At 48.0% G+C, this 25,139-nt stretch overlaps 1 protein-coding gene across 1 annotated transcript; it reads left to right on the top strand.

Annotated features, from left to right (window-relative positions):
- The first annotated feature begins 1,460 nt into the window (after positions 1-1,460).
- On the top strand, positions 1,461-23,069 carry ipo8 (importin 8). Its single transcript, XM_036518220.1, has 25 exons — positions 1,461-1,638; positions 3,207-3,288; positions 3,538-3,694; positions 4,066-4,224; positions 4,628-4,784; positions 5,301-5,390; positions 5,690-5,784; positions 5,885-5,969; positions 6,652-6,786; positions 7,353-7,452; positions 8,047-8,123; positions 8,239-8,355; positions 8,851-8,940; positions 9,728-9,893; positions 10,238-10,398; positions 12,736-12,861; positions 13,334-13,400; positions 14,282-14,407; positions 15,554-15,651; positions 15,737-15,832; positions 16,440-16,660; positions 18,813-19,018; positions 20,688-20,909; positions 21,779-21,908; positions 22,837-23,069. Coding segments are annotated over exons 1-25 (3,048 nt in total). The 5' UTR covers positions 1,461-1,554; the 3' UTR covers positions 22,838-23,069.
- The last annotated feature ends 2,070 nt before the right edge of the window (positions 23,070-25,139 follow it).

Here is a 25,139-nt window from a genome sequence, read left to right as displayed (position 1 = left end):
CTCCAGCCTGTCAACAGTAGGCACGGGTACCTCATAAACAAGTAATGATTATATTGACATCTCAGTTCACAGTTTACGCACCTGAGTTAGCTCCCCTTCCATCTTGGGTGTGGCGCATAACATTTGCTAACAACTTTCGTCTGGACTTTGAGGTCATTTGACAACTAAAATTTACTTTGTATACGTTAGGTGCCTACAATGCATAGCAGTGCACACAAGTCATGTGTCTTTTTGGAAGCATACATTAGAAAATAAGAAATACGATCAAGCTTAGCGCCAGCAGAAAGTACGGAGGGGTGCAAGTGTAAGCCACGGGGGAGGGAACAAAACGTTATCTCTTTAAAAAAGGTACAGTAAGTGCCCAGCAACCATAAGGCAGCTTTCAGTTCAGACTTGCTTGTTTTCAGTAGATGGTATCCTGCTAAGCACCTTAACTTAACTGGGGGTGCATCTGGGGGTGCACCTCAGTGCACTCCTAAGCACCCCCATAGCACCGGCCTGTGTAGTACCCAATACGTATGCATCACTATGCAATTTAATTGTGTAAAAAAGTATAACGCTTGGTTGTCTACTTGTAGTAAAGCAAACCAATAAAAAATCAAATATTGATCAATATTAATTAAAGCACGTGGTAATATTACTGTGCGTGATCCAGTGTGAGAGCAATGTTCGTGTTCTGTGTAGGAAAGAAGGAAAGAAAGACAATCGACAATATATATTGTTTTTAATGTTTGCGTTTTTATTTTTAAGTTTGTGTGTTCGGGTGTCTTAAAATGGTATGTCATTTGCCCTGCGGATTTATGGAACTATACGTCATCTACGTAATGTCATGTACCGTAATGTAATGTCTACGTTCGTTTTAATGATCTCAGACCGAACGACAAGGTATCGTCGAGTCGCCACCGTATGGTCAGAGAAGGAACCACACGTACTGAAGTATCTCGACGAACTAAACGAAGTGAAATAGTCGTACAGTCACTTATGCAGATAACTAGAGCAGTGTTATTCGAACCGTGGGTGAAGTGCGTATGAGTCGTGCTGTGCAATGAATAATACAGACTAATTTACAATCTGAATGAGTTTTTCATACATGATAAAAAGTATCACAGATATTAAACATCAAAGAAATGTCAAAACACCAAATCCATTATTTATTGCGTTTACTTGCACATGCGCACTGTAATGAATTACTGATTTACGTTCCGGGGGGGGGGGTCTTCGTAATGAACTGAACGAAACGATTCGGTTCAGTAAATGCTGTCAAAATGCCCAGCTCTACATCCTGCACTTTCAAGCTGCAGAAACACAAGCTTGCTCTGCCGCTTTGACCGCAGCTGTGGCTACATTCCGTACAACATGAATCAGCTCGAGGGAAATCAGCTTTCCTCAATAACCCTGCGCTGCCGTAAACCGTTTCTGTTTCCAGAGATTTGCGACCGCCGCCTGCTGATTACCGGTAAAATGGGGCAGGGCTGCCAGAGACAGTGGCTGGCTCCCCAACAGCGAAAATAATAATTGTCTCAAGAAACAGTTTCCCGTTACACTGACGAACCGATGGATCCCAACAGGATAATCCAGGCGCTAAAGGGAACATTAGACCCTAGCCTAAGGATAGCGGCGGAGAATGAACTCAATCAGGTCAGTGGCCAGGCTGGCTCTATCCGTGGAGTAACTTTGCTGTTATTGTTTTCGGGGAGGAACGGGTTTCCCCATCCAGAGAAAGGGGGTCATCGTGGTCCCCGGTGTGAACTGGAAGGCCTGACCTCCGAGATCATGAGTACGGTTCCAATCGCTTCGCCGCTCCTCCGACTCGTTTGATGTCAGATGGCGTTATTGCCAGCTATCTGCAGTCTCGGGCCTTTCATTTGCTGGCACAACAGGGGATTATAAAACTCGCGACAAATCAGAGATCAGGGAGGCAGCGGCGTTGATAAACGAAATCCAACATTTCATGCACCTTTTCGTAATTTGCTTTGACGTTCCACCAGCAAAACGACCGCGGCTTTTTTTGCCATTGAAATCGCAACACGCACGCTTCATATAACGTTTATGCACAAAGAAAGTTTTGACGTAGAGTTTCGGAGTCGCCAGATAGAGCTGTGATTTTTATTGTACATGGCGTGATTGTTGTTTGTTGTTTACACGTCACTTTCATGTATGCCATGCATATGTACATTTTTGATAGAATTTAATTGTTTTATTTGTCTCTGCATCATTTCCTTATCTAGAGTGGTACGTGTTCGACGTACACAAAGAGACCAAACACTGATTGGTTTATCCACATTTTATATGTTTTAAATGATCTGCATAATATTCTAAATATCGCTACAACGCGTACAATACAGTGTAGAAGAATTGCATCGATGTGCATATTCATGAGAGTTATGAGCATTCATAAGCATGGTTGTTTCTGTCGTTGTCATCTTGATGGATAGCAGCTGGCGCTTTATGAGCTGGGCTGGAGTGAATTAATCAGCTACGCATATGCCTGTTCTGATATCAGCGCAGTAGTACGGTGCATCGGCCTCCATGATGCAACCGAGTGTAATCTTGCTCTGAACTATACGAACGCCGGCGCGTATTCAACAGGCAGCGCGCCACGAAACGGAGCTGAAATCCCGGGGCCGAGCTGTGGAGCTCGAGCGAAAGTGCTCCGCAAGCGCTGGCTCTTGACGTCACCTCCCTTGAGCACATTTGCACGGTCCCAGCTGTGTTGCCGTGAATGGAACCTGCTTTTGCTGGGATTGAGGCAGGCGTGCTGGTATAGCACCCAGGCCCTGTGCTAGCAGCAGCAGCAGGGTAGAAGCTGACCTGTTACATGTCCTTAGGTGATGACAGCAGTCAAAGTTGAGAGCTATACTTGGCTTGTCACAGTTCCCCTTGTGATCCTTAACTGGAATAGAGATGGCTCATGTAGTACTCTAACTTCAGCCACAGTAAGCTTGAGGGGATGGTGCAAGTAAGTACTGAAAGATGGAGGCTGATGTCTTATGCTCACTGCTCATGTCATCGCCTCTCTGGAATGACTAAACCGCAGTATTCTGGTTCAGTCTGTGAGATCTCTGTTGCATCATAGAACAGGTCACATGTGATTGTCTGAGTGGGTGAGGAGCTGTGTATTGTGTAGTGTGTATTGGCTGAGTTGGTTGTACATGTACCTAGTCATTCATACACCTCATTTTCTTTTTTTATTGTATATCTTTCAGTCCTACAAGATCATCAACTTTGCCCCCACCTTGCTGAAGATCATCGTCTCAGATCAGGTGGAGTTCCCCGTGCGACAGGCAGGTGAGAAATTAAGGATTATCCACTGTACTCTGCAGTCCTGAATACACTGCTTTGAACACAGATTGCTCTGCATCTCTTTCCATATTTTCAAAGCCTGTGGGGGGTGCTAGTGTTATGCACTTTAGTGAGGTCTCAGAGTCGGCAGAAGAATGTATTGCAGATTGCGTGTAATGTATCAGACACATGAGTCCTCAGTGTTCCGGAATGCTAAGCAGTTGACTCATTACGGTGTCATCACTGTGCGCCCAGCTGCCATATATTTGAAGAACATGGTGTGCCAGTACTGGCAGGATCGGGAGCCGTCCCTGGGAGAGGTTGTGTTCCCTTTCAACATCCACGAGAATGACAGACAGCAGATCAGAGACAACATCGTGGAGAGCATCATCCAGTGTCCGGAGTCCATCCGGTGAGTCCTGTCTCCCTGCATCAAAGTTACCGTGAGAGGATTACGCTTGGATTGTAGAGGCCAGTTCTAGGGAGAAAAAGGGCTTTTGAGCAGTGTTACTATGGAAAAGCCAGAAGCAGAAAGCCAGCACTACTTTTGATTGCTGCAGAACAAGGGTTGGCAATAGAGTATCGTAACTGTACAGTGACAGTAATCCAAAAGATTTTGTCTTTGCTGTAAGAAATCGTCAGATTACCCGTAGATGCTGTGTCTTAAAGTGGAAACAAGAAACTTCTGAGTCACTGAGTAAGCGCAGTGCAAGCGTGGCAGGTGTGGCCCTTTTAAGAGGCTCTGGTGATGCTCACGCTCCCTGTGTGTGCCGTGATTGACAGGGCTCAGCTGACGGTCTGCCTCCGCGCCATCATCAAGCACGACTTCCCTGGCCGCTGGACCGCCATTGTGGACAAGATCGGCCTGTACCTGCAGTCTCAGAACACTGCCAGCTGGTATGGCAGCCTGCTCGCTCTCTACCAGCTGGTCAAGACCTATGAGTACGTACTGTTTGTCCCTGCTGGGGACCCATGCTTTTGGCCTTTTTCCAGCAAACAATGCAGTTTGAAGCCCACGTAGCAGTGGAAGTCTGAGCAGGTGATGGTCTGAATGTGTTTTAAGCAGCAGTTCTTGTCTATAATTTAGCTCCCTTTTCTGTTTGCTTTAATATACGACAGTTCTACCAGAAGATGTCAGTTTAAATACAGCTCTGTCAGTACTGTTCTTTTTACCTGTCGTACTGATTAAGTAGTCTTGAGTTTGAATTTCGGCTTTAATTACAGTGGTCTCACTACTCGTTTCGAGTGCTCGTTGTGGGTGGCTGACGCTGTGTCAGATTTGAACAGTGGCTGCCGCTGACCTCCGCTGTGTCTGGTTTGCTGTCCTGTCCCCTCCTGGTCTCAGGTATAAGAAGGCAGAGGAGAGGGATCCCCTCCTGGCTGCCATGCAGGTCTTCCTGCCCCGGATCCAGCAGCAGGTCACCCAGCTGCTGCCAGACGCCACCGTATTCTCCGTGCTCATCCAGAAACAGATCCTCAAGATCTTCCACGCGCTCGTGCAGGTGAGACGCCGGTGCAGGTGAGGCGGGGCGCCAGCGAGGGGCACTGGGCCGTGTCAGCGCTCCTCTATGCTAAAATGAGTATGTTCGAGTATGGTGTATAACGACTGATGTACGGCATTGTGCGTACTTGGCTTCCCTTACTTTCTTGGCTGTCTAGTCAGGTTACACAAGGTGAGATAGGGTAGGGCTTGAATAGTGTTGTGCTGACACTCACTGGTCTGGGAGTGTTGTTAGCCAGGTCTGACACTGTTGCGCATTCACCTTGAATGGATACACTTCTGTTCTCTTGTGCTGGAAGTCGCATTGGGTAAGAGCGTCTGCTAAATGAATGTACTGTAATGTAGTGAGTACTGACTTGAGGGACGACAGTAATGATTGTGAGGCGCATTAGCAGTGATAGTGTAACGTTAGCATTGCTAAGTTGCTGCAGTGGTGTTGTGAGAGCGGTGTTTGTTAACAGGAAACATACACCCTGACTCCCTAGGTGGCTCACATGTATTGCTTCTTTCCTTCCAGTACTCCCTCCCCCTCCAGCTGATCAACAACACTATTCTGACCCAGTGGATGGAGATCCTGAGAGCTGTCGTGGACCGGGACATTCCCCCTGTAAGAGCCGGCTTCCGTCGGGACCATACGCAACCTTTCAGACCTCTGTGGGGCACCTGTGGTACCTCTGGAGTGCAGTGAAATTAGGGTGTTGTTGCTCACTGCAGAACTGTCACACAGCAGCCCATACCAGATCCCGCACCTGTTACACACTCTCAGCACTGAATATGAAGATGCAGAGGTTGGTCACTGCGTGAAAAGGGCTGTGTAGATGAGTAATGTATAGCCATTCAAGCTGTGTCAGTAGTGAGCCAGTGGGTGGACCTGACTGATGTGCTGAGGCTGTGTGTGGTTGCTAGGAGACACTGGAAGTGGACGAGGATGACCGGCCGGAGCTGGTGTGGTGGAAGTGTAAGAAGTGGGCACTGCACATCCTCACCAGGCTGTTCGAGAGGTACAGGGGAGGGAGCCAGGGAGCATTGTGGGAAACTGAGTTCTGTGTCCCGTATTTTTTCTCCTTCAGTTAATTTCAGATTTATGTGCATGTGTCATAGATACGGAAGCCCAGGCAACGTGACGAAGGAATATTTCGAGTTCGCAGACTTCTTTCTGAAGACATTTGCAGTGGGGATCCAGCAGGTAGGAAGAGATTGACTGTGTGTGTGTGTGTGTGTGTACACGTGTGCATATGTGTCTCGTAGTCGTCCTGACTGTCGTCATCCGTTACACAGTGTGCCTGCTCATGTCACAGTATCTGGAGAAATGCTCCTATATGGTCTGAGATTGCACTGAGTCACGCAATGATTGGATCACTGCTAACAAGCTCACATATGCCCACTCAAATACCCCGCTTCATATTAGTTTTGGAGAAGAAATTGTTGACTGCATCATTCCAAGATGAATGTTACTTTGCCTTACAGCGAAATGCAGTGTTGGGAAAGGTAGTCAGTCGTCGTGATGAAGCTGGAATTATTACAAAGCTCTGGCTGTCACCCATTTGGTGGTGTTATTTAATTGAAGTGCAGTTTGCTTTTCAGGCATGCCTCAGTCAGTTGTTCGTCTCTGAGGTAACAGTTACCACACAGCAATCCTACCCAGAATGCTTCTTTTGCTGAAGCAACCTTATGATAACATGTGGAAGCGTATGATTGGATCTCTAATATGTTTTCTATTAAATGTATTTAATATCATGCTTAGTCTTTAATGCCTGTTCAGCTGTCTTTGTGTCCAGGGCATCTCTTTTGGAGGTCTCAGGCTGTGTTACACTATGGGAGTGGAGACGCTGATGACTGGGGTATGCTCTGTCTTTCCGCTCTGTCAGGTTCTGCTGAAGGTGGTGGACCAGCACAGACAGAAAGCGTACGTCACCCCCCACGTCCTGCAGGAGGCGCTGAACTACCTGAACCAGGGCGTGTCACACTCCCTCACCTGGAAGCAGATGAAGCCGCACATGCAGGTTAGAGATTCAGATTTTACAAACCCCAGTGTAACACATGCAGTTTAGCGATTCAGATACTGACTATTTGACATACTTCAGTTTGGCACAAGCAGGTTAGGTATTCAGATAATGACTATTTCACATACCCCAGGGTAACATATACAGATCAGCAGTCCTGAGTATTTAATGCATGTTTGCCTCAAACACACAGGTGAGAGATGGCGATTGCTTTATGTATCACATTGGAACATGAATGTAATATCACGTGTCCCACACACTACTACACATAGTGTAGAGCAGTGTTTCTCAATCCTACTCCTGGAGCCCCCCTGTCCTGCATATCTTCTATCTATCTTTGCTCCAAACACGCCTGATTGAAATGACTAACATGCTCTTGATTAAATCAGGTGTGCTCAGCTAATCAAAAGTGCCACTGATGAGTTCAGTCAGGTAGAGCAGGGAAAGATGGAGAACGTGCAGAGCAAGGGGGCCCCAGGAGCAGGATTGAGAATCAGTGGTGTAGAGGAAGTGGTTGCTGCATAGTATATGCCATTTGTGTTCTGCTCCCGTCTCTGTCCCCACAGACTATCAGCGAGGAGGTCATCTTCCCCCTCATGTGCTATAAAGACGAGGACGAGAAGCTGTGGCAGGAGGACCCTTACGAGTACATCCGCATGAAGTTCAGTGAGTCTCAAAGGGCCCCGGTCTCCACCAAGCCAATGATCGGCTCAGTTTCCGTCTCCCGTGTTGAGAGAGTGAGCTCTGATTGGGAGTGATTCCGTCTGATTCAAGTCCCAGCCTACCTCCTATTGGCTGTTATAAATTGTTTCGGCGTTCAGACCGCAGGCTGTACTGCTCAGATCTGGTTTTTCTTGTCTGGCTGTTCATGTTTATTTTTGAAAGCGACCCATAATCCAGTTTCAGCGTGGACAGATCTGTGTCCTGAAATGACCCGGTTATCAGGGGATCACATCTGTCACGTCACATCGGAATTGAAAAGATGCGCCGTCCCTGGTGTTTTTTTTTTTTTTTTTTTTTTTTTGCTGTTGACACTCTTCTAAAAACATCCAAACTGGCTCACATATAAGGGAAAAAAATATCAACTGAGGCAACATTTGTCTGCAGTCTGACTGTAGCCTGTAGCACCTAGGCTGATGTTGGAAGAATGTGATCAAGAGGTCAGTGAGACTTCATTAAATGTTAAGGAGATTTTTGCACATGTAGAGTTACGGAGCTGGGTGGTGCTTGTCTGAAGCAGTCTTGCGGGTTGTGTTTCAGACATCTATGATGACCACGCCCTCCCCACCACCGCTGCCCAGCGCCTGCTGTGCAAAGCGGCCAGGATGAGAAAGGAGGTGAGGCAGCCAATCTAAACCCGGCAGCCGGTCGGAACTGGCAGCTAATCAGAACCGGCCATTCGCCTGGCCTCTGTGTCACCAGAACAACATGGTTACATCTGCACCCCACCAGGTCCTGCCCAAGATGATGGAGTTCTGCCACCAGATCCTGATGGACCCCAACGCTGACCCCCGAAGGAAGGATGGAGCACTGCATGTCATAGGCTCACTGGCAGACCTCCTACTCAAGGTCCAACATGCTTACTACATTGCATTATTGTCATTTGCAGATGCTCTTATCCAGAGCAACTTACATACAGGTTTTAGTTTTTATCCATTTATACAGCTGGATATTTACTGAGCCAGTTGTGGGTTAAGTACCTTGCCCAAGGGTACAACAGCAGTGCCCCAGGGGGGAATCAAACTGGAAAACTTTTGGTTACTGCTTCATACCACTACACCACACTGCTTCCCACATTATAACATACCTTTGTGCACTGCATTAGAGAAATTTTAACTTATTGTTACCTTACACCGAAGCTGGAATAAGAAATCGTATTAACTTGAATAAATATCTGTAAGGAAAAAGAAGGGGTTTTATTGACTTTGATTTAGGGTGGAATATGTGTTCAGCGACAGAACAACTTCGGCAGAAAATTGCTGTATCACAGCCATATCTGTTTTAAGGTTACCGGTGTTTGTTCTGTTTGATGTTTTTCTTACCGTGCCTTTTCTCATATTACAGAAGCGGGTCTACAAGGACCAGATGGAGCTGATGTTACAAAACTATGTGTTCCCGTTGCTGAATTCCAACCTGGGGTATCTCAGAGCCAGGGTAAGTCAGCTGCATGGCGTCATGGGAGCTTTGTTTTAACCCTCAGGAAGCTGTTGATCACGGGCCTGAAACCCCAGTGAAGTGCTGCTGAATTTTGATGACATGTTTTTTTTTGCTTCACACTGGGTTTGCTTAGCCAGGTGCTTAAAGGTCCTGTAGTGTAAAAATATTTGTTGTCATTTCATTTCATAGTATTTCATTATTGTGTGTTCAGGTGTGGACTTGAATATGCATTATGTACTGGGCTGCTTCGGAGTGTGTGGGCTATGTACCTGTTTTCCTAGGACGTGTGCGACTGTCAAGCATTTTGATGTTGTGGATAGATATTGTACGGTACAAAGATCAGAAACCCTAGGAAGGTAGCACTCTGATGACTTTTGAAGATAGTAAATGTCCCTCTTTATTTAACAGCATAATCTGCTGGTACACAGCTGAGTGTGGGTGGTAGAGAGGGACATTTAACATGGTCTTCCCTGTTATGCTCTACCCACAGTGCTGTTGGGCCTTGCACACCCTAACTGTGAGTGTACAAAGGCTGTGAAATTCTCTCTCCACTCCTTTCCTTCAATCTGTCTGCACGCCTCTCTCTCTTCCTCTTGCTTTATCCTCCGCTCCACCAGGGGGCGCTCCTGTGTGCTGGCTGTTCTGCACCCTCACGTGGTGAGAGACTGATGTGCTTCCCCCTTGCGTGCTGGGTCACACGTCCCACACGTTGGGTCGGTTGGGTGTGAGAGGAGGAACATGGGGTTTCTGATGTTTTGGGGTTTCTGTGCCCCTCTGTCCCCAGTCCTGCTGGGTGCTGCATTCGTTCAGTCCGCTGCAGTTCCATAATGAGCTGGTTCTGCGCAACGCCGTGGAGCTGGTCAGGCAGAACCTCGTCAACGACAAGGAGATGCCGGTCAAAGTGGAGGCGGCCATCGCCCTGCAGACCCTCGTCACCAACCAGGAGCAAGGTCACTGCCACCGGAGAACTCCGCATGCACTTCCCTGCCTACACAGAGTTCCTACCTACACATACCTACGGCTGCACTTAGAATTACATCTGCCTATAACCGCAACCGCATGTAAAACTACAGCTACATAGAACTACACCTGCTTACAACCACACCTGAACCTGCACCTAAAATTATACCTATGTGCCTGTCAGTCGTACACATGCACGCATATACACACACGCACACACACTGCACCTCACTGGGATTCAGTGAGAAGATGCAGAGGTCTCTGTGCTTTGTCCCACTCTGAGACGAGCGCATGGGTAACCTGCCTGCCTGTGTCTGTCTGCGTGTGCCTCCAGCCAAGGGCTACATCAGGCCCCACATTCGCCCCGTGATGCAGGAGCTGCTCCACGTCGTCAAGGAGACCGAGAACGACGACCTCACCAGCGTCATTCAGAAGATGATCTGCGAGTACAACGAGGAGGTGGCCGTCATCGCCATCGACATGACGAGGAACCTGGTATGACTCAGTGGCCTCAGACGGCCCTCTCCTTCTCCCCTAAGAGACCTGAGCGCAGTATAGGATGTGTCTGCAATGCGCAGTGCCATTGACACTTATGACAGTGACTTCATTATAGTCTCAAGGTTGCCCTGTACGAGCAGGTGGCAGGAGTGCACCAGACAGCCGACCTGAAAATGTCAGCATTAAGCTTTGTACCAGCTTACGTTACAAACATCTGGAATGTAACACAATTATTTTATTAATAATATAATAATGTGTAGTAATTTAATAACTATTAATTAGGGCTTCTACTCTATTTCAGCAGAAAGGTTCTGATCGTGATAGCAGCTCACATACCCCATTATCTGATTGAGTATTACTGTGTCATATTGTGTGTATCTTTAGTGTCTGTTCAGGAGAGGTGTTAGTGATGCCAGAGCATGCTGTGGAGGTTGGACACCTGTTGCTGTGTCCTCCTGTGCCTCCCTAGCCGCCCGTGAGATTGGACACAGTAGGGAGTAATCATTTAACACAGGGGGGAAGGGGGGAGAGGAAGCCAGCTGGAATCCAGCCCGAGAAATAGTGATACTCTTTGCTGGAATGTAGCATTTACTTTGAACAGTGTGCTGAGCCCAAGGGACCAATTTGTACTGTATGTAGCTGTAACAGCAGTGTGGCTAACGGCCCCCCCCACGCCCCTCCCTTCCCCCCGCCTCAGGCTTCAGTCCCAGTGATTGGAGTTGCTGTGCTGCTTGTTATGTGCCCAGGGTAATCGGGATGAATTGCTCGCTCTGTCGGTGAACCCCTGATTGGTTTAAATGTGTCTCCACTCTGTGATCTACTGCTCGCTCAATTGATGAAGACTTCACAAACCCAGCACTTAATTACAGTCTTTTTGTTTAATGCCCAGGTTAGTTTGGGCTTGGATCATGAATGTGTGTGTGTGTGTGTGTGTGTGTGTGTGTGTGTGTGTGTGTGTGTGTGTGGCTATCTCCACTGAGACAGGGGTACACCTTCTCTAGGGGGATGAGGACTTGGGTCTGTTAAGAGGTCAAAGGTCAGTCCTTTCCCCTGCCCAACCTCTCTCATGCTGGTAAACAGCTTGCAGCAGTAATCTGTTGATTTTGCCATGGATAGTGGCAACAAGAATGGAGTTTGGAAAAATTTATGAATAGAGTTTATTGTGAGCAAACATATGTAGTGAAATTAAAAGAGTTTAAATTATCCAAGCAAAGTCAGTCACTGCAAAGGCCGTGAACTCGTCTCTAGCTGGCTGGAAGTTTTCATTGTTTGCCTGTTCACTGTTTCACTGTTTGAATTCCAGGCTACTTCTTCCTTCCTCATCTGACTGGGACACAGTAATGGCAGTGTAGCCGTTAGAGATAATGGCAAAGAGGGTAAAGGGACTATGTGACTGGTTTGGTCTGACAGATGGGCTTTATAGCGGTCAAAACAGTGCCCTTGCGACTGTCGTGAAAAACTTCTCCTTCAAAGCAGAGATCTGAGTTCTGTGTATGTTTCTTGTGTTTTTTCAGAGAATTAATTTTTATGCAGTTTCTGGGGAAACGCAGAATTTCGCCTTTGAAAATAATGGGAACAGATGCCAAAGCTGATTTGTGATTAAAAGAATAGAGTCACTTTTCATGAGTAAATATATTCAGTTTCATCTGTGGATTAGAATGGGACAGATCTAATGAAAATAAGCCTTTCTTGTCTAGTCTTCCTCTCAAGGCTATTTACATATAAACATTTTTTTCATGTTGTAGATATGAAAGTTTCAGAACGAAAGATCAGAAGAAGAGTGATTAATGTCCATTTCATCCTTTGAGAACAAAGAAACTGTTTTGCTTTTGAGATTGAGAATAGACAGCACGGGTGTTTCAGATCAGCAATTGATTTGTCATGTAGACTGAGGAGGTGTCCTGATACAGTTAGAGTTAATGGCGAAGTACACTGCAAAGTTAGGGTTAATGGACACGGTTGACCTTTCAGTCAGGGTCAATGGGTGGAGCTTGCATTACAGTCAGGGTTAATGGGTGGCATTCACCCCCCCCACAGTAAGGGTTAATGGGTACTCTGAAGTGAGGGTCTGGGGGGGACCTTCTCTTCTAGGCGTTTCTACTATGAAGCTTCAAAGCCTCTTCTCTGATGGCAGAGCGTTCCACCCTGCTGAAGCCTTCTGAGACTCAAGATCATGCTTGTCATCCCAATGTCAATTGGTCACGAAGTCAAATAATTTATACTGGAGCTAGACAGTAAAAACATGACCCTGGGAGTTAACTGGAAGTGTGTCAGCCTGTGTTGTGTAGAGTGTAACAGGCAGTGTGAAACCCTGTGGGCCCTTCCTCCCTGCAGGCGGAGATCTTCAGTAAGGTCCTGCAGAGCGAGGAGTACGAGGAGAGCGAGGACAAAACCGTGATGGCTCTGGGCATCCTCAGCACCATCGACACCATCCTCACCGTCATGGAGGACCACAAAGAGGTGTGGCGTCCGCATGGCTCTCCCTGACCTCACACACACACACACACACACGCTCCGGAGTTCAGTCCTCCTCAGCCCCACAACTCTCTCCTCCTCACTGATGACATCATCATCGTGTGTCTGTACCTGTGCTGTGTCTGTGCTGTGTCGGCAGTGTAGCATAGTGGTAATGAGCAAGGCTCATAACCAAAAGGTTGCCCGTTCGATTCCCAGCTGGGCACTGCTGTTATACACAGAACTGCCTCAGTGAATATCCAGCTGTGTAAATGGATAACATGTAGAACTTGTGACCTTTGAAAGTCACTCTGGATAAGAGCGTTTGCTAAATGTCAGTAATGTAATGCAATGTCTGTGTGTATGTACTTTGTGTGTGTGTGTGTATGCGTGTGTGTGTGTGTTTGCAGTGTTGATGTGCTCGCTGTGCTCTGTGTGTTTGGGTGGGTCATATGATTCTCCTCTCTCTTGTCCTCAGATTACTCAGCAGCTGGAGGGAATCTGTCTCCAGGTGATTGGCTTGGTTCTGCAAAAACCTATCACAGGTACTGGTGCTGTGTGTGCGTGCGTGTGTGTGTGCGTGCCTGCGTGTGTGTGCATGCAGTGTTTAATGGCCAGGTTCAGCCACGGTAGCGACAGCCGTGCTGACAGCACAGAGATGTGCTCACTGACAGTCTGTGAGCAGCTCCTTTTACCCCCCATGAGCAGTGGATTCAGTGCTCCCGGGGTGTGGTGCAGAAGCACGTTTTTAATGAACGCTGCGCGTCAGTCCATCCCCAACGCTCTGCTCACACGTGAACGGAGATGTGTGAAGTGCCGCCTATAACATGACCCTTTCCCTGCAGATGCTCTTTCTGGTTTTCAGAACTTTGCCCCTGCGAAACAGTGAATTTTCCATCCTAGTCTCCTGATTTTTAGAGGTGTGAAAGCTTATGTGTGTGTGCACTTGTCTGTGTGTTAAGATGTGCTTTTTGTTGAGTCTCTGTATAATGATTTTTTAAAAAACCCTTCTCTTTCACTTGTATACATCAGTAGAATTTTTGTTCATTCTGTTCTTAGAACATAAGAACATAAGAACATATTATGACAAGAACAGGCCATTCGGCCCAACTAAGCTCGCCATTTCTTAATTAAAGAGTATCCAAAACTTCTTGTCCAGACGAAGTTAATCTTTGCATTAAATAAAGGATTAGTGTGATGATTTACATGCTGGGTTTAGCAGCTTTATCAGGTTGAGAAGAAGGAATCAGAGTTTCAGTTCATGAGGGGAAAATTCGGGCACCCTTTCCAGTGGCCCCAGCTGATGCTCCCAGAGCTGTCCCAGAGCCCACTTCAGCATGGCTCTGTCTGTAACGGGTGTCTTCGGCCACGTGGATGGCTCGGGTCAGGCGGAGGGCTGTTCTCACCTGTCTGTCTCTGTCCCCAGAGTTCTACGAGGAGATCCTGTCCCTGGCCTTTGGACTCACCTGCCAGACCATATCTCCCCAGATGTGGCAGCTCCTGGGGGTTCTGTATGACGTCTTCCAGCACGACTGCTTTGATTACTTCACAGGTGCTTGAGAGTCGCACCTGTAACAGGTTACAATAGTACTGCCTTATGGGTATCCAGGTTTTACACATGTGTACAGGCTACAGTGAAATTACCTCATGGGTATCCAGATTGTACACACCTGTAGAGGCTACAGTAAAAATACCTCATGGGTGTTGGATTTTGTTCTAATTTTAAAAGTAAACGAACCGGACCAAAAGCGCGCTTGGAGAAAAAGCTTTATTCGGCGATGGAATCCGGCAGCATCTCTGCCTGCGAAGCTTTAACTCAGAGAACTGTTACCGTGATCGGCCTTTTATACCATGAGACAAATGGCAACAAACAATAGGTTTTACACTGTTGCAGCATCAACCTGTGTTCCCAATGCAAAGCGGGATCCTTTGATGCTGACCGCGTCTTTGTGTGGTGATGGTTGCCAATTGCCCACTCCCGGTTGTATGCTAGACTTGATGGCTGCTGCCTGCCTTAATCGATTGCTCTTGGCTCCAACTGTAGCATGGCACCAAGGTGTGGAGCTTCCTTTGTAACTATGATAATAAGGCCATCAGGTTAACAGTTCTCTGATTCTGAACCACGTCTGGTCAGAAGTTAGAAGCACTATAATCTTACATGGGTATCCAGGTTGTACACACCTAGGCAGTGTATAGTGCAATTACCTCACAGGTGTGCTGGTTTTGCACACCTGTACGGACCACAGTAGTATTAACTTATAGGTATATCGGTTTTACACAATTGTACAGGGTTATGAGGCATGTGAAAGAAGAAGAAATGTGTGTAATTGTAGTCTAGCAACAGGCAGTTTGCATTGTGTGAAACATTCCTACTGACACAAAGCTGCTGCAGTATTCAAAGAGCTGTAGCCAATGGCTGACATTTACTTCAAAGGAATGCAGTCACAAGGAGGAGGAAAAAAGTGTTTGATTAGAATATGGAGCAGCCCAGAATCCAAAGGAGAAGAAAACAAAACCAATCAAAAAAATAAATAAAATGCAAATTTTGCTTTTCATCTTTATTTAGCAACATGGTAACAAGTTCCCATGGCTGCACAAACGATCAATGAAATATCATTCTGGGCCTTTTTGGTGAAGCGGCAGAGGAGTTTCAGAATGTAAGAGATGATGACAGCGGTGGTCATCTTCCTCCTTGCAGACATGATGCCTCTTTTGCACAACTACGTGACGGTGGACACAGACACCCTGCTCTCCAACCCCAAGCACCTGGAGGTCATTTACACCATGTGTAAGAAGGTGAGTCATCGTGGCGATCGGCGTAATGACTCGGTCGCCTGCCCCTTGACCCCTGACCCCTGACCTCGGTGCCCGGACCCTGCAGGTCCTGACCAGTGACGCGGGTGAGGACGCGGAGTGCCACGCTGCCAAGCTGCTGGAGGTGATCATCCTTCAGTGCAGAGGGCGGGGCATTGACCAGGTATGAGCAGAGGATGCTGGGAAGTGTTGGTGCAGTGATGCTTGTTGCAGTTTAATAACTCCAGTTATTAAGTCCGTTGCTTCTTCCGACCACTGTTTTCTTACTAGCCTTAGCCTTCTCCTCCTGTAGTATGAACTTATTTTGAAGGCAGCCTTAGAAAGATGCATACTTTGCACTGCAGAATGCAGTAGAGGTAAAGAGATTGTACCTCTAGTATCTTGTGAAATGATCACTTTTTTCCAGTCAGAGTGGTTGCAGTTCTCCCAGACTGACTGTTTGCTTTATCTTTGTAGTGGTCAGTGAATCAGTGACATCAGTAAGGATAGAAAGGATGAGCATGGTTCTCCCTTACAGGCAGTGTGCTCTTCCCTTGTTTGTCTCAGTAAGGGTGATCACGGTTCTCTCTCTTTGCTGGGGTCAGTGATCTCAGTAAGGGTGATCACGGTTCTCTCTCTTTGTTGGGGTCAGTAGTCTCAGTAAGGGTGATCACGGTTCTCTCTTTGTTGCGGTCAGTGATCTCAGTAAGGGTGATCACGGTTCTCTCTCTTTGTTGTGGTCAGTGATCTCAGTAAGGGTGATCACGGTTCTCTCTCTCTGTTGCGGTCAGTGCATCCCGCTGTTTGTGGAGGCGGTTCTGGAGCGGTTGACGCGGGGCGTGAAGTCGAGCGAGCTGAGGACCATGTGCCTGCAGGTGGCCATCGCCGCCCTGTACTACAGCCCCTCCCTGCTGCTCCACACCCTGGAGAGCATCCGTTTCCCCCAGAGCCCTGAGCCAATCACAGCGCAGTTCATCAACCAGTGGATGAACGACACCGAGTTCTTCCTGGGGTAGGTCACTGTCGGCACTTCGCTTTCCTGCTCCTGTATTCCATCCCCTGCACCAAACACTTTGCTACCCAGCTCATCTGGTTTGGATCACACAGAGTTCTTTCAGGGGTAGGTCGTCCTCTTCGGGCCTTCTCACAAATGACATTCAGTAGAGCCAAATCCAGAGGCATATCCAGTTAACAGCTGTATAAACCCAAAGGAACTGAGAGCTGAGCTCTCGTAAAAACCAGCATGCGAAGTCAATCCCCAGGACTGATGTCCCATGGGGTGGCAGTGTAGCACAGTGGTTAAGGAACAGAACTCGTACTCGAAAGGTGGCTGATTTGATTACCCACTGGAGCACTGCTGCTGTACCCTTGGGCAAGGTCCTTAACTCACAATTGCCTCAGTAAATATCCAGCTATATAAATGGATAACATTGTAAAAAACTGTAATTGTAATTGATGCATTGATGCCCTGGATAAGTGCATCTGCTAAGTGGCAATAAATTAGTAATGTAATAATGGTAAACAACTCGCCAGGATTTACACGTACAGGCCCCCATACAGGGAGTTGCAGTGAGAGAGTGGCAGGGACCCTGACGTACAGGAAATGAGGCCCTTCAGTGTGTTATGAGCAGTGAGCAGACAGTACTGACTACTGCCCCTCTGAGGGACACCCGTTGGAGGTTTTCTCTATTGGGGATGCTGGTACAGCTTTATACAGATTGTAAAAAGGGCCATGTGTGCAACTGTGGTTCTTACTCATTTAATGCACTTATTTACTGTTTCCAATTATTTATGATTTGTATATGTCAAAGTTCATTATTGAGCCTGTGTTGGATAAATATTGAAGAAATACTCATTGTATCATGGGAAATGAAAGCTGCAGCAGTAATATACTAATTGGACTGATTAAACAGGGGGAATTGGCTGGTATAAGAACTAGCATGCGTACAAGCCTCTGGGACTGGAGTCTGATAACACGGTTTAAGCACATCAGTCTTCAGTAACAGTTCGCTATTTATTCACAGTCACTGCTGAGTTTCAAATGTCATATCACTTACTACCTGCGGCGGCCAATTAAAGGAAGCACTTGTATCGTGCCAGTGTTTTATGCCAACTAATTAGACTCACCCCAAGCACCGTGGCAGTCCAGCACTCACTGTCTTCAGCAGAGTAGAGGTAAAAAAAAAAAAAACCCGCTCTTAGACATAGATTTTATCAGACCTGTTTTTGGTGCAACAAATTCTTCTGGTTTAATTGGTCTGATCACTTTCCTTGTACACATGTACATCTATACATTTCCTAAATGCATTTCCCATGTCCTGTCAGAAGATGTCGTACAGGGTACGGGGCATAAAAATTAGCCTAAAAATGAACATGCGCTCTTTACCAAAACCGAAAATTGATTGGGCTTGTAAAGCGATCATGCACACAGCTGCCCTACAGTGAGATGACCTGAAATAGAAAGCAGAGAGTAATGAGAGAGGCAGCAAATATTGGTCATTACAGATACGGAAAGATCCCATCCAGACTCGGAGGTCCATTGAGACACGCATCCAGCAGCACCACAAGCTCAGCCAAGTGCAGTAAGCCTCCTAATGGCACTGCCTACCAGCAGCACTCAGGAGATCTTGTTAGGAGCTCCAGTGTTTCCCTCGTTCTTCTCCGTCTCCCTGACGAAGGCTGCGGTCCACGGCCCCTCTGTGTTTTCAGTCAATAAAAAGCTTCCGAGCCTTCCTAACAATGTCCCCTGGGAGCCGCTGGACTTACTTGGTAGGCGGCATTTGGGGGGGTGGGGGGTGGGGTCAGCTCTCCAAACGCAAGTGACATGTTCAGTGGCATGCCCGCTTTTGCAGCTAGGGGGAGCTGTAGCTCAGAGACAATAGGGCCAAATGTGAGGGTTGAGAAGGGGAGATGAGATCTCTCACCCAATGTGAGAATATTTACGCACGGTACCATAAATGATTAACTCAGCCCACTGAATGAGATCTGTCCTGAGGACAGACTGAAGACCTGTCTTAATGTGTCAGGAATTTTCTTGTGACAGTGCTGTGCTCTGTTAACCTGTGACCTCTGAGTGCTGCTCTCTCTCCATCAGTCTTGTGCTGTGATTGGGTCTCTCTGTCAATGATGACCTTCCGTGTGAACGCTCTTCTCTCTCCCTGCAGGCTTCATGACCGGAAGATGTGCATCATTGGGCTGAGCGTGCTGATGGAGCTGCCCAGCCGGCCGGCTGCTGTGGAGGGCGTGGCGGCCCAGATCGTGCCCTCCATCCTGCTCCTTTTCCTGGGCCTCAAGCACGTCTATGCCTGCCGGGTCCTGAACAAGCCGGACATCCTGGCCAAGAGGCCCGTCTCTGAGGAGGAGGAGAATGGTGAGGGGGACTGTGTCACTTCGCTTTTCCTCAAACTGAGAATAAAGTCTGAGAATGAAGTGCGCGCAGGCATTGATAATCAAGGGTGAAACAACCCCCCCCCAACCACCCACCCCGGGTGGTCCCTGCAAAGGTTGAAGTAGGATATTTTGCAGTTACAGAAAATGTTCTAACCCATAACACCACTAAGCTGTTCTGTGCCCCACACCCCAGTCACTCCATAAACATGGACAGAGGAGCCTCACATCTGAGTTTCGGTTATTCTCATGTGTAGCTTCCTGCTGGGAGACACTCTCCATGTGGAAATTGAAGGGGATTTAGTCTTCAGTTATAGGGTCAATCAGCAGCGATTAACCGTGCAAAACCCACTATATTTCAATGGCAAGTAATTACTAAAATTCAAACTGTCAGGAGGGAATTGAATGTGACGCACAGCCTGTAGCGTGAGATGCATTATTTCGCTCAACTCTGGCCTACATTTCGGGAGTGATGTGGGAGGAAACCGAACGCATCACTGAACCGAGAACCTATACAAAGATGTGTTTTTAATCTCCGTCTTTCCTCTACTGACTTTGACTGTTTCGGGGGAAAACCTATTGCAGGTAAAGGGAATTTAATTCGATCACACGCTAGACTGGGCTTCGCTGGAAGCCGCAGAACCGGGCTGCGGAGGAGCATGAACGCTGTGTCTTCTGCCGTAAAGAAAGCGTCGTCTCGTCTGCAGTGAATCGATTCCGGGACGTCACTCTGGCTCAGGGGGGTGCGGGAGGCTCCGATCGCCCCTCACGAGGGAAGCCTTCGGACCACGCCTCCCGCTGCTGGAATTAGCGCTTGGTTTCCTCTCTGGCATGCGGGAAGCACTGAGGCTTGAGAGAGCGATTTCCCTAGCGGCATGGCGTGCCGGTGGTCAGGAAGTGAAGGCCGGGTTATTTTGGTCCGTGGCGCGCGCCCATCCGGGTTCTGGTGTGTCTGAACTGACCTCCAGATGGCTCCAAGCTTTAAGAGTGAGGCTTTCTGTATCCGCAGCAACCTGACAATTGGCGGAGTGTCTGAGTTTCTTAATGGATGGAAACCGAGGGTATAAACGGAGCTTTAAAGAAGGCTTGATCTGTCTGTAATGTGCAGCAACCGCACACACTGGAGAAGCACTTAAGGCTGGCACTGTTGTAACAGAAAGTGTTTCGGTGGTGTGATCTTGATGCTGAAGCCTAGGTTTGCTGAGGGGCCTCCGCTGAGTTCTTCTAGCCTCGTAAAACCAGAGCTTCCTAAAACCACAGCCAGTGAATGAGCAACAGTGTCAGATTAGTCTGACAGCAGTTCCAGACCAGTGAGTGTGAGCATAACACTGTTCAAGCCCTACCACAGGTTAACCTGTGCAACCTCACCAGACAAGGGAAGCCAAGTATACTACCATACCATATAGTCACTCGATCACAGAATCCAAAACACATTGTGGTACTACATGTAACCCCCATTTATCGCAGCAGATGTGGATGAGGAAAGCATAAACCAGTGGAAATAAACTTTCTTCAGATACGAGCTCCAAAAGTGGCCATAATGTGGTTTGAGGTGGTCGCTGTAGGCCCTTAGTAAGGATGGAAGAAGTGGCCTTATGTAACGGAAAGTGACAGCTGTTTGAGTGTGAGCCTGCCGTGTCTCTCCCCCACAGAGGAGATCCCCAGCGAGGAAGACGAGGTGAACGAGAACCAGCATGCCATGCAGGAGACGCCCAGCGTGCCGGGGGGGCAGGACGAGGAGGGCGACGACGAGGACGACGAAGACTACTGGGACGAGGAAGGTCTGGAGGGGACCCCGCTGGAGGAGTACAGCACCCCACTGGACTATGACAATGGGGAGGACGAGTACCAGTTCTTCACTTCTGCCCTGCTGAGTATGTTTCACTCTCAGTCCATTCGCTTCGCAGGCCAGCCCAGACCCGAACACACCGGAACCGACCAGAATTTAACTGCAGCAGTGCTTAGGGTGGCTCACTGCTACACTCACAAATCCACCTTTCAGTGGAAGAAAAAAGTGGAAACATTACATTATTGTCATTTAGTAGACACTTTTATTCAGAGAGACTGACATAGGTTACAGTTTTTACATGTTTTCCATTTATACAACTGGAAATTTACAGAGACAATTCTGGGTTAAATACCTTGTCCAAAGCACAATCAGCAGTGCCCCAGCGGGGAATTGAACCAGCAGCCTTCTGGTTACGAGCCCTGCTCTTCACCTCTGTGTTACACTGCTGCCCTGAGGATGTGATTACTGGAGCACCCGAATCAGTGTTTTGATTGGCTCTAGTCATAATGCCTCAGGCTATGTATTTGTTGGTAATTTCTTCATACTCTTTGATTGGATTTTTAAAAAATTTTGTTTGTTGGTAGTCTCTGGTTGTTCTCTACACATGCAGTGTGCTGTGGAGGGGTGGGGAGACGGTGGCTGCTTGTTAGGGTTGTAGCAGAGGCTCCGCAGAGAGACATCAGGTGGTGTTGGATTAAGCCTGCATTAACACACCCCAAATCACAGTGTTTAGGCTGAGAGGTGTCTGTCCCCCTGCCCTGAGGGGCCCACAGCTCTCTCACTGAGCGGATGTGCTTCTGTGGCGGGGGGGCGCAACCTTTCGGTCACAAGACCTGCTCCTTACCACTACATCATGCTGCTGCCCTGCATGTGAGCATGTAGACTGCAGTGTAGTGCAGGCTGATTGGTTGAGTGAGAGGTTCTGATTGACGTTTAGTGCTGTCGTATCTTCAGGGGTCCAGAACACAGACATGGCGTGGTACCAGACGCTCACCGCGCCCCTCAGCGAAGACCAGAAGAAACAGCTGCAGGAGATCTACAACCTGGCCCAGCAGAGGAGGAGCACGGGGGTCAAAGGTCAATGGTGAGCAGATGGCGACAGCAAAGATACTCTATATCATGACCCCGATATTCAGCCCCCGCGTTCCCTCTGTCCTCCAGACCTCCTCCTCTAGTAGGTTGCAGATGGTAACAGGAGTTTTCTAGTGCTGTTTGCGTCGCTCTGCTAGCTGCTGGGTGTTCTGGTTTAGCCCTCGGCTGTTCCAGAACCTTCTTATCGAGCGAGTGGGTCAGAATGCTCACAGCCTTAGCGACGGCAGACGGAGCTGTCAGTGTGAAGCACTGGGGAGGCGAATAGCGGGTGCGTGTGCAGAATATCCGTGCTGATGCAGAGGGTGAAACGTGAGAGGGGTCAAAGGGCAAAGGTGAGTGGACTGTCAGGGAGATGGTGGGGTGTGAGAGGGGTCAAAGGGCAAAGGTGAGTGGACTGTCAGGAGATGGTGGGGTGTGAGAGGGGTCAAAGGGAAAATGTGAGTGGGCTCTCATCGAGATGGTGGGGTATGAGAGGGGTCAAAGGGCAAAGATGAGTGGACTGTCAGGGAAATGGTGGGCTGTGAGGGGGGTCAAAGGTGGAGTGGGTAATCGAATGGAGGGGATGCCACTGAAAACATCATCATGTCAAATATCACGTGGACAGCTGTGGCTGTGGTGTGGTGTGTGTCAGGTGCTGGGCTGATGTATGGGGCGGAGATCAGGACTCCTGGCTTGTGGCCTCACGGTTGAAGTGAGGCTATGCGTTGGCGGGAGGTATTTTGCAATATTCCCCAGATAAAATACGCTGTTCATGTTTTTTTCATAACCTGCTTTGGAGAAAAGCACCTCCCCAGGTTACACTGTCATCTTTAAAAATACCCCACAAAGAAAAAAAAAAAAAAAACACAAGTTTCAATATGAAAATCGGGCTGGTGTGCTGAACGAAGTGAACCGACCCATTTTTCCCCTTTTCGTTTCAGAACGGCGGCGGGCCAGAGCGGCACCGGCAAGCTGGCCTGGAACTGTAGCACGAGTCCCGCTGAAATGTGAGCGGATTTAATCCTGGGACTGACCACCTGTAGGAAGCCATCGCGGACTGGTCCTCCATGACACTCCGTACAAGTCTAGAGCCGCTGCCCCCTGGTGGGGGGCAGGGGTTGTTCTGTGTCTCTTGATCAATGACCAGCTGATAAATCTACCTGTGCGTGTGTGTGTGGGTACGTGTGTGTGTGTATGTTGGGTGTGTTTGTGCTGGGTGTGTTTGTGCTGTGTGTGTGTGTGTGTGTGTGTGTGTGTGTGTGTGTGTGTGTGTGTGTGTGTGTGTGTGGGTGTGTGGGTGTGTGTGTGTGTGTGTGTGTGTGTGTGTGTGTTCTCTGTTCTCCCTCTTCATTTTTCCTTTGTAAGAACTAACATATCGTACAGACTGATTCAGTGTCCTGTGGCTCACAGCGCCATGCAGAAGTAGCTGTCTGTCTGTCTGTCAGGGATCTGTCCTGCTGTATGCGGGGCCCTTTAGAGCGGTGTGGGAGAGCACCCTCAACTCCCTCCCCTGACTTCAAAATGAGAAGCGAGCAGGACAGTGCTGGAGGATTTGTGTTTTTTTGGTAACTGGTTCCAAGATTAACTGCAGAAACAGAGAAACTGTCACTAAACATCCCGCTGTTAATTCCAGTAGATCTAGCATTGTTCAAGTCTGTGTGTGTGTGTGTGTGTGTGGGGATGTGTGAAGTATGTATGTATGTCCAAGTGCTTTTTTTGTTTTGTTTTGTTTCATTCACATCTTACTTGATAATGGAAAATGTGATTTCTCTGCTGGAGACGTCTGTTGAAAATGGATCTGGAGGGAGGGAGACGCAGTTATGGCAGATGCTGAAATTGTGTGTATTTTATGAGCAGAGACAACTACTACCGTTTTCATAACACCCACTGAGCAACTGTTCATTCATGTCAGTTCCCATGGAAACCCATTCGCCCGACCTGAGCTCCAAAAGCTCTTTTATGAATGAAATGCACGGTACGCAGTGTCGTATCTTTTACGGGAACCTGACTGCTCGGGCAGAGGTGGATGCTTTGGAAAGTCATTTCAGGGGAGGTTTCATTAAGGTAAATGCAGCGAATGTTCGGCCCGTGGAATTCCTGTGGGATGCTATGTCTTACCAACAAGCTAATGCTAGCACTAACGCTGTGATTGACAGTGTCTCTGAGGGGCTAGCCTCAAGCATTGAGCTTTATGGAGAGTCAGGAGGTTGTACTGCCACTGACCCCATGTCCCACAGTCAGAGAAATGGCAGAGGGCGTTTTTTTTTTTTTTTGCTCTGATGGTAGGTGAACTCTGTAAAAGTAAGGGGGAAGATAATGCTGAATATCAGACAGTTGGATAAGAACAACATCTTCCTTCGCTGGCTCTACTCTTCCCCTCACCGAGAGCCAGATGGAGCTGTTCTTGGAGGCTTACGCAGTGCGCGAGGAGAGGATCCCCACGGCACATGTGCACGCAGTGCACTCCAAGTCATTATGTGTTAGCTCTCATTGTGCTAAACTGTACTGCTTGGTTAATTGCTCCTGTAATGTAGATCATGAGGCTAAACTGCCATGATGGATAATGTGCTGTCTGTATTTGCTGGTGTTTCATTTAAGCTGCCTCCCCCCCCTCCTCTGAACACACTAATAACAGCCCTGATCTGTGGGGTCAAGGCAGAGCCCTGTGAGATTATGACTATAGCTTTCCCCCCCCCCCATCACAATCACAACCTTGGTAGGAAATCTTGATACGCCTCAACATGCCTTCATTCATCGTTTGGTCTGGTCTGAAGTGACACGTGACCTCCTGAGTGGCGGACCCTCTGATTGGCCTTGTCTGAAGCGTGTGATTGGCTGGACTGTCTCTCAGCAGTGGTAGGGTGTGGCGCCCCCCCCCCACCCCCACCCAAAATAGGCATGCGCTGCGGAGCACCCACACCCTGTTACCAAGGCCTCCGAGGGGACGTAACTGTTCTGTTACTTTGTATGAAAATGTCATCGAGGGGTGTGCAGTATCATCCAGGTGTCCTCTCTGCAAAGTTTCCTCAAGAAGCGCTTCACCATGGTAAAATCAAAGGTACCAATGTTGTTGTTGTTGTTTTTTTTTTCTTTTTCTTTTCAAGGCCTACTGTGGTCACTTAGAGCAAAGAGCAAGTTACCAACTTTGTGGCCCTATAGTGTTTGGTATTGTTGCTTATGGGAATTTTTAATATTAAACTCAAAATCCCACAAAATGGATTATAGTGGGAAGGTAACATCTGAT

The sequence above is a fragment of the Megalops cyprinoides genome, chromosome 23 (genome assembly GCF_013368585.1).
Source record: "Megalops cyprinoides isolate fMegCyp1 chromosome 23, fMegCyp1.pri, whole genome shotgun sequence".
NCBI lineage: Eukaryota > Metazoa > Chordata > Actinopteri > Elopiformes > Megalopidae > Megalops > Megalops cyprinoides.
Note: the sequence above shows the minus strand (reverse complement) of the source record. Positions and strands in the feature narration are given on the sequence as shown.